This window comes from Buceros rhinoceros, unplaced genomic scaffold, assembly GCF_000710305.1.
Source record: "Buceros rhinoceros silvestris isolate BGI_N320 unplaced genomic scaffold, ASM71030v1 scaffold20084, whole genome shotgun sequence".
Classification (NCBI taxonomy): Eukaryota; Metazoa; Chordata; class Aves; order Bucerotiformes; family Bucerotidae; genus Buceros; species Buceros rhinoceros.
The window spans coordinates 31,880-41,327 of NW_010409077.1; the positions used below are offsets into that span (position 1 = coordinate 31,880).

The following is a 9,448-nucleotide window of genomic DNA, read 5'->3' on the forward strand; positions in this document are numbered from 1 at the left end:
GCTCTTCTCCAGGTAGAATTATTTACCAGCGTTATTTGTCAGCACGGTGCTGGCCTGGAGGGAGAGCAGCTGCCACCTTGCATCGCTGATCCCATGAGCAAGGGGGTGTTTGGACACAATGTCTTCAGGCAGGAGAAGAACCACCGCACTCACCTCACTCCCCCCGCACTGCACCATAACCTGGGACATGTAGATGATGTTTCCCATCGTTTTTATATCCTCTCCCTCCCAGCGCTGGATGGATTCTGAAAGGATCTGCAGTTCGAGTTGTTTCCTCTTCCTCAGCTCCTGGCACTGCGACTGGGGATCACAGCAGGGTGCTTTGTTAGCTGAAGGGCTGGCGCAAACCCAAACCATCCCAACGAAGACGGTTCCACCAGTAATGCTTCCGCAACCACGTGGGCTCAGGGCTGGTCGCACCGAGGGATTGGCAAAACCTGCCTTGGCTCTATTACACCAAGTTTGTTAAAAAATTCACACCCTCGCGATTTACGAAGTAACGAATACGATAAAATGTCGAAGACATTGCAAACTGTACTGAGCAAACCTTTCTTTCCAAACCAGTCCTGCCTCCGAGAGTACAGGGGCACATTTTCCAAACCAAGACAGACGCAGAGTTAAACATCTGTAATTTTGCTGCTGCTTTGAGAGATTCTGCCCATTTTGCCCAAACAGCAAAGAGAGCTTCCCTTGCAGCAATGCAAAGCTCCCACAAATCAGATGGGTGAGTATTTTCTAGCCAAAATTTGCAAACCCAGAAGCAGGACTTGGCGCAGTGCTTCAGCGGCGCAGTAGACTAGCGCAAAAAGAAGCTTTTGAAGGTGCCGAAATGGAAAAGACTGCACCGATGCTCAGCAGCTGGCGACTGGTAGAGCTCCACGGAGTGGCCAGTCCTTCAGCAGCTTTCAGCAAGCAGAGGACAATGCTGACAGAACAAAGACAGCCCTGCAAATCCAAGCAAAACTGGCTTCAACGGAGCCCTCTGCAACAGGGAGAATTGCTGCAAAGCCAGACCCGGGCTCAGTTTTCACCAGCTGCTTGGGTTTTGCCAAACCCCTGTTTCTGACAGAGGTTTTCCTCCTTTCCAGCTAAGTTTCACACAAACTCTTCAACTATGCAGATCTTCAGTGAGAGAGGCTGCATTGGGTCTAGTCTGAAAACACACAAATTTGAACCAAACTACAGGGGCTTCCTCTGGTTTTGCAGCTGTTGTGTGTTTCGACGGCTCCCCAAGCGTTCAAGTCCAGCGTCCCCAGAATGGAAATCCATAAAAAATGAACAGCAACCCATCACACCCTGTGCAGAAGCACCACTGCAAATCGCGGTGGCTCCCCAGTCCCTCCCTTGAGAGCCTCCCTGGTCCTACCACAGGGCATCTCTGCCTGTCTAACCTCAAATCCGCACTGAGCCTCTTCAGTCATATCATAATTACATTAAATTACTCAGCACCCAAGTACATATTTCAAGTAAACCGTCCATCACCGAGCATTCCTAAAGAGTAATGACACCTTGTAATTTAACCGAATTATTCTGCTATTATCTACTAGACAAAATGGAAAGGGAGCTGAGTTTCTAAGTAAATGTAACATGATCACCCTTTCCTGTTTTCTATGAACTTTCTCCTCCCCATCTTTTATCTGCACTGCTAAGCACCGAAAACTTGCATCTGCTGTGCTAAGGAAGGAAGCTGGACCACATCTGGAGTGGTTATAGTGAAAGGTATTCGGTGGCTACAAAGCAAGAGAAACTACAGCTTTCTTAATAACCGAGAAAAGGTTTGCCAGGTAAAAATCTTTGTGCACATGGACGGCTTTTCCAGGGTTTAGGTAACACAGCTCACAGAAATAGGTTTATTATCTCTGACTCATCCCTTCGCTGCTGCTGCTGCTGCTGGCCAAGGAACCCGGAGCCACAAATACCCTGCAATACGGACAAAGCTCCCCGATGCCCATGGAGCAAACCTCAACAAACCCCGGGGTTACTCAAGGGGCTCGGAAGGGACCTTCCTGCTGGCACCAGCAGCTGAGTCAGACACTCGTGTAAACCTTCCACAGCTCAACTCAATGAGCAAGGGTCAGTCTTCGTTTAGGCGGCAAAGGGTTAGGGTACGGAAGCCAAAGTTGGTGAAGGGGCGTCCACTGCCACCACAACCCACATGTGGCTTTCTGCACTGGAGAAGAAAGTTGCAGGTCCTCCATCTCTGCTGCTGGGACCACAGAGACGTAGTGCAACTGCTGACACGGGCAGTGAGAGGAGCAGCTCTGAAACTTGAAATTAAGGTTCTTTATAACCCATCTTTTCCATTCCAAAAGACCTTTTTTTCTAACGAGGAGGCAAATGTCAGGCTTGACTCACTCTTCATGAAATGCAGCCCTGAAATGGAGCGCTCTATTTTAAGAATTGCCACCTACCACAAGGGACTTGAAGGATGTGACGGCTTTCAAAACGTCTTCGTGATCTGCATGCGCCTCCTAGTGAAGGGAGAGAAAAGTCCCTCAGCCCCAGCAGCAGCAGCAGCCCCAGCACACCCTGGGGTGCCGAGCTCGCAGGGTGCTGGGGGATGTGGGTGCAGGCAGCACGGGCTGCAGGAGGGAGCCAAAGTCCCCCAGGTACCTTCCTCACCACCCAGTTCAACGTGACGTGGTTTCAAGCAGCTACGCAATCCATGGATACCAACTTAGGGAGTGTAAAATGGCCAGAGCAAGAGCAGATAGATTTTACGTAAAATGAACTCGGCTTGCAAAGAAGATCCATCAAAACAGGCAGTAGTACAGGGTGGATTTCTGGTCTCACCGTCAGGAAGGAAACTTCCACTGGCATGCAAGGCATTCCAGCCATTGCCCCATCAACGGGAGCTTCACCTCCGGGATTGAGGAGGGCAAGTCTGAGCAGAGAGCTCTTGGGCTGGGGAGGGGCAAGCAGGATGCTGCCCCTTCCCTCTGACTGCAGCTGCATGCTCGTGCTCTCTTAGCACCTTCTCCTGGACCTAGGGCCCTGCATCATAAGCTCTTCACCACCCAGTCCTCAAGACAAGCAGATCCTAAGGAGTCCAGGCTGTGATGGAGCTGTCCCTGCGGCTGTCAGAGGCTGCCTGGGATCACTCACCTCTCAGTCAGGGACAAGGGCTGCCCTGAACATACCTGCCCCGTCTCCAGCTGCGCAGCAGAGCAGGGATAGGGTATACACCCGCACTGCACACAGCTCTGTTGCACACACCCATATTCTTCCCACGGCATCACAGCTTAAACCTCAACCCGACTGATTCACGCAACAAAACGCCCACACTCAGCTTAGGGACTAAGAGAAACAGCTGATGTTTGTGTCCCCGAACGCACTGCCGACCCCCACACAGCACCCTGCAAAGAGCAGCGTGTCTGTAGGGGCATGGGGGCTGCAGCCAAGCTCGGCTCAGTCCCTGCAGCTCAGCTAAGCCAGGCGAGAGCGGGACAGGCTGGGTCTGTAACGTACCTATAGGGCATTGCCCTCTCCCATGCAGAAAAACCCCTGGCTCAAGCACAGAGGTTTTAATCCCTTGGCTGGGATGGGGATTTGAATGATCCTGGCTGAGGGTGCTGAGTAATTAACTGGTAACTAATACTGGGAGAGGGAAAAAGTTAAAAATAGATTGTTTTCTTCACTTCCTTGTACCACCTCTGAGGTTTGCATCCCTGTGCCAGCAGGCAAGTAGCAGAGCTCTAGCAGCAGAGATCTCTACAAGTCCCTGAGGGGGAGAAATGTCCTACGGCAGATCTATCTGCCACGCGCCGAGGAAGCCTCTGCCCCCCTCGCTGCTCTCCCTGCTCCCAGGCACTCGCCCCTCCACTCCTGTGTCTGCACCGGCTGCCAGCTCCTCAGTCTGCCTCGACCCAGGAGCACAAGCCTCAGGCTTGTGGGTGTGGGGATGTGCCTGTGAGCTGCAGGAGTGAGCAGCAAGGGAGAGGAATCTCGTAAAATGATAACAAAACCACTGATTTATTACCCGCTGTGCAAATAAACACCAGCCTTGGCCTGACCCTGAACTCCACTTCTACTTGTGCTGGAAATGGCCCATCTTTGAGGAACGGATAGGGTGAAGAGCTGATGATTCCTTCCCACAACACCCCCCAGACCCCTCCACTTTTAATCTGAAGGGTAGATGACATCCCATGGAGGGAGGACATCTCCTTGGAGAGTCGTAAGTACTTCTAGCAATGTGGTGCTCAAATACCAACAGGCAGAGATGCCTCTTGCAGCTTCAAGGGGCAGAGCCCGCCCAGCAGCCCCACATCCCACCTACCTCCATGTGCCGCTCCAGCTCCTGCAGCAGTGTCACATATTTATCCAGCCTCAGGAAGGGTTTGCTGAGGCTGGTGGTTAAGATGAGGATGCCCGGGTTGGCCGCGCCCTGGCTCTCCATGAACTTCTCCAGCTCATCGCTATAAATAGAGACAAGAACAGCAAGAAGAAGGGCTCACCACGGCTGAGAGCTGTGTTTTGTTGCCTCCCACGCTATTCTGATGGCCGAGGCTCTACTCTGAGCTGCATCCTTTTAAAGGCAGCCCAGCGCCCCCCCCTCTAAGCACCCCCCACACAAACCCGGCGTGGCAGGCAGGGAGCTACGAGCTTCCAGCCAAGCAAAACCCCGCTCCCCAGGGAGGCAGGGGAGGATGCTGCGTGGTGGCAGGTGTTGGTGTGCACAGCCTCTGGGGTACACCAGCGCCAGCACTGGTGCCCTGGCACAGGGAAGGTGCCTGGAGGACAGTGCGGCTGGTGCTGCGCCGGAGAATGCTGCAGCAACATGCTGGGACCCTGCTGGGAGCTGTGATGCAGGTGTTAGCACGTACATCGCTCAGGAAAACATGCCTGTCTGTGTCAGCACATCTGCCAAAGCTGACTCCTTGATGGAGTCCAGAAAAGGGTTCAGGCTGAGGAACCACAGGAATGAGTCATTTACAGGCTTTTCATTAGGCTGAATTAAAGCTGGCTTTCAGCAGGGAAGAAAATATATTGTGAGCTCCCATTACAGAATGTGAAGATGTAAACAGTATGGTCAAGGTCCTGACTTCCCCATCACTGAGGGAGGACAGCGAAACCGCATTAGGGATGACGCAGCTTTAGCCTTTTGGCTTGGCATGCTCTTTGGCATGACAGGAACACAAATTCAAGTGTCTGCTCAAGTGCGACGTGTTGAAGAAAGGTGTTACTACTGTCATCTACCAACGACCCTGCAAAGCAACCATTTGGTTGAACAGCAGCTAAATTAATGAGTTGGGTAACTCCGGGTGACTTGACAAAGGACTTGACATTCCTTTCGGAACAATGTGCCCCACACCACAGTGCCACGGGAGAACATTCTCCCATCTGTAAGCGTGTGAGCACTTTGGCAGCGGGTCTGGAACGGCATCCAAGTCCTTTAGCAAGGAACGATCGTAGCAGACGCTACTGCACAGGCTGAGATTGCCTCTGTTTCACCCAAGGTAAGAGTCCTGTGCGTGCAGACAGGACCTGTGAGACCAGCTCTGAGCGCAAGCAGCATGAGTTGTCTCCATGCTGGAGCTCAGAGGCCATGTTGAAGAGCCTAAAGCACCAGCAGTTTTCCCAGCAGCAGGATCCCGTGTTATCCCCTCATCCCATTGTCCAAATACGGGTCAGAAGCCATGCCAGGCCAAGTATTAATAATAAAAGTGACTTTAAAGGAGGGATTTCAGTCTGAATCTCCTCCTCCATCACTCACCTGTGTTGCGTGAGGACATTGACTGCAGACGGGTGATTAGCACAGTACGTCAGGTACAGGGAGCGGAACTGGGGCATCAGGTTCATGAAACAGCCTCCCACACGCTGCTGGTTCTCGGGCAGCCTACAGACGCCAACACATCGGCCACAACATTAAGTCTCTTGATCTGCACCCTACAGCTACAGCACTCTCAGGTATCTGCCCAGGAACCACCCAGCACAGGGACATTCCCAGGGCACTGTGTAACTGAAGCACCAAGCAAAATACCCACGCCCGCCCCCTGGGAAGGAGGAAGTGCTCAGCTGGATCTGGGTTTCTGCGGTGCATACAGTAGGTATTACAACTCGTTACCAGGCTGGGATGAGGTGTGACCCAGCCTGTCCTGTAGCCCACTGTGGCTGACAAGGATGTGCTGAAAAGACCTGGGTGTAACGCAGGGGTGGTCCCACCATCTGGGCTGCCCATGAATAGGAGAGGAGATGGAGAGAGAAAGAGAAGCCGCAGCCTGAATATATTCCCAATATTCAGTCTTTTCCCGGTCTCTTTTCAGCCCTTCCAAAGGAGAGGCTGGGCTAAGGTCCATCATGTCTGTCAGCTTCCCTGCAGGAAATTATCACCTCTAATAACATGCTCTTTACTACCTGGCAATCTCCATCTTCATGCCTGCCAGATCTCCCACCTGCACGTGTCTGCATCTTTGGACTAGGTGCACTTTCATGTCAGGTCTAGTGACACTCTCATTCAGCAGGTGCTTTAACAGTAGAAATGTCAGAGGTTTTCTACCTTCCCTCCTGCCAAAGCACGACCTGCTGCCTTTCTTCAATTCTGTTATTTTCTTCTATATTTAACAAGTCTAAGACAGCAGCCAGGAGGAACATTAATGAATGTGTCTTTCTATTATTTTTAGTTGCGGTTGAATAGCTTAACAATCTCAGTGCTATGGCAGGAGCTTACTTTGCAACTTCTTCCAAGGCTTGGTTCAGTGTTTGCTGAAATGCAGAGATTTCTTCTACGTTTCCCAGCAATGACGCGATGTCCACAGCGCTGAGCCTAAGAGAGTCAAATTGTCAATTAGCATCAAAGAGAAGTTGCTCTCAGGAGCAGCCCCGTGGCATTTGTTACTGGTCCTTCCAAAACGACCCAAGAATTTCTCTTTCCCCAGATACACCAATGAACATGGGAAAACACAAAATCCATGATCTGTGAGTTACAGACGACAGCCTCCAGAGGAGATGTCTGCCGTCAAGGTTTATCTTAACTGGATTTTAATCACCCTAATCTCCTCAGATGTTGAGCTGTCTAATAGACAGATGGGATTTCACTCGGGGGTGGGGAGGGACAGCTTTCTCTTCAGGGATTCATGCTGCGGGTTTCCTTACAGGAGGAGGGTCCTACAGAGAGACCCCTTGGGTAGGGGTTGCTTTGTTCCCTGACTGAGGTTGTATTTTTCCTAGCTAAAGCTAAGGTGTCTGCTTCTGTCATCCTCAGAGTCATCCTCAGAGTCACTCTTGTACCACCCTCATTTAAGCCATTTACCGCCTACGAGGCTGAGAGCATGAGAAATTTTCACAGCTGAATATATCCCACATGAACATTTGGAGGAGGGGGGAGAGATTTAAACACAAAGGCCTTACAACACCACTCTTCCATCTCTCCAGACTGGACAACGTCTACACATCTGCCCTCCATCTACGATGCCCTGTGGGGCTGCCCAGTCCTCCCACAGCACACTCAGCTGGAAGGACCCTGTCCCCAAATGCAGCTGCCCGGACAGCGTTGCCGGATGGCATTGTTTGGAACTGATGACTGTAAAGCTCACGCAATAAGCAGGAGGTGAAGTTAAACTGCACCAGGTCTTTAATGCAGGGTGAAACTATCAACAGGAATCTGCTGACAGGCACCAGCGCGCTGCCTGGGTAAGGACAGGACGGCGTGTGCCACCTCTGCACAACCCTGGGCAGCAAGGACGGAAAACACATCAGCTTATTTCCGCGGGCGAGCCTTGACAAGACGCCAGTTGCCCCGGCGTTGCTCAGGCCATGAGGGATGGCAGCATTCTCTTCCCAAGCACAGAGTTCTTAAAGCTGATGGCTGTGCAGACGAGGAGACAGGAGAGCCACTTCTTGCTCAGCAGCAGTTTGGATTTAGAGAGAGGCAATCTGACCGCAGAGACACGTGTCGTCACACGCAAAATGAAGAGATGACTAGGAGGTGCCACTTGGGGCTGAGAAGTCACAATGAGGCAAATTATGAGGGGAGAAGCCATGCAAGACATACTGCCAGGAACATGCATGCCAGGACAGCCACACAGGAGCTTGCAGATGGGTTGTAACAGCCAGCCCTCCACCAGGTGGAAATGCCTGTCTCCAGCACAGCCCGATGCCTGCACGACCACTGAGGAGCAGGGAAGAGCAGAAACCGGCACAGCGTGGGCTTTGTTTCTGGTTCACAGAGAAGCTGTGAGGCTTTACAAGAAGAGCAGCAACAGTCCCTAAACAGTCAAAAGCAGGAAGGTAATGAACTGTGGTTGATTTTACAGAGTTCTCTCCACCTCAGATGCCCTTATATCTTACTTATCATAAGACTGGAGGGGTCTTAAGTAAGTTCCCAGAAGTGACTGTAGTTCCTTCGCATAATCTCGTTCTGTTTCCAGAATATTTTGCAACACCTAGGGTGAGAGACAGAGCACTGAGTAGATCTTTGTACTAGTGACTAGCCAAAGGAACACAACAGCAGCTTCCAAGTGTGGAAAAGCATGGAAGCGTGTTTTAAGTCCATAAATTACATTCGGTAATGAAGAACCCAGAATGCTCAGGAAAGCCCGGGGGGCCCAGCTTGGGGATTTGACTTTGCAAACTGGGGGAGGCCTGGAAAGCAAGTGTTAAGGGCTGCTCCTTCTTCTCTGGCAAAGCATGAAGACACTGTCAGTTCAGACCCGAGTTTAGTATCTGACTCCCGAGAGGCTCATGCCTGACCCTGCATGCGGAACCGGCTGCCAAGGTATGCAAACCATCGACCTGTGCATGCATCCTGGGAGCACCGCTCGCACGCAGGCAGGCAACGATTTCAGGGCAACAGTGGCCGGACCAAGGATGGCTCCTGCGGCAGCCCAAGCCAGGGCACAGCTCACTTGTCACTTCGAGGATGTGCTGAGTCGGGTTGCGTCCCGCTAATCCACCTCAGCAGCCAGGCCTGCACGCTCTCAGACAGCACCCAAGTTTCTCAGTGGAGGTGATTCCCAGCTCCCTGGACATACTGTTTCTGCTTTGCTTCGCTTGAAATATATTTAGACATGCTGATGAATACGTTTCACCTCCAGCACTGAGAGCCAGGGACGTTCACATCAGCAGCAGGGTCAGCAAACCCACTGCCTGCACGCTCTCAGACAGCACCCAAGTTTCTCAGTGGAGGTGATTCCCAGCTCCCTGGACATACTGTTTCTGCTTTGCTTCGCTTGAAATATATTTAGACATGCTGATGAATACGTTTCACCTCCAGCACTGAGAGCCAGGGACGTTCACATGCAGGCATTTTAACTGCCTTACACCACAGGGCTCACTCCAGCCTGCACGCAAGGGAAGGTACCTGCCCCCCTCTGCCAGACCTCACTGCTCCAGCAGCAAGAGAGTAGAGGAGGTGATGATGCTTCTCCACCCCTCCTGCAGCCACAGTTCCCAGCCTGGCAGGCCAAACAGCTAGTTAACAAGCCAGGCTGCGAGCTGTGGCAGGCGCCCC

At 52.0% G+C, this 9,448-nt stretch overlaps 1 protein-coding gene across 1 annotated transcript in view; it reads right to left on the reverse strand.

The window, feature by feature from the left end:
* Positions 1-9,448, reverse strand: part of ARHGEF6 (Rac/Cdc42 guanine nucleotide exchange factor (GEF) 6) — a 29,359-nt gene that overhangs the window by 11,229 nt on the left and 8,682 nt on the right. The window contains exons 5-10 of the mRNA XM_010135129.1: positions 8,287-8,381; positions 6,668-6,763; positions 5,714-5,836; positions 4,277-4,415; positions 2,412-2,471; positions 27-300 (exon numbers count right to left, since the gene is read on the reverse strand). Coding sequence (XP_010133431.1) covers positions 27-300; positions 2,412-2,471; positions 4,277-4,415; positions 5,714-5,836; positions 6,668-6,763; positions 8,287-8,381 — 787 coding nt within the window. The remainder of the gene's footprint in view (positions 1-26; positions 301-2,411; positions 2,472-4,276; positions 4,416-5,713; positions 5,837-6,667; positions 6,764-8,286; positions 8,382-9,448) is intronic.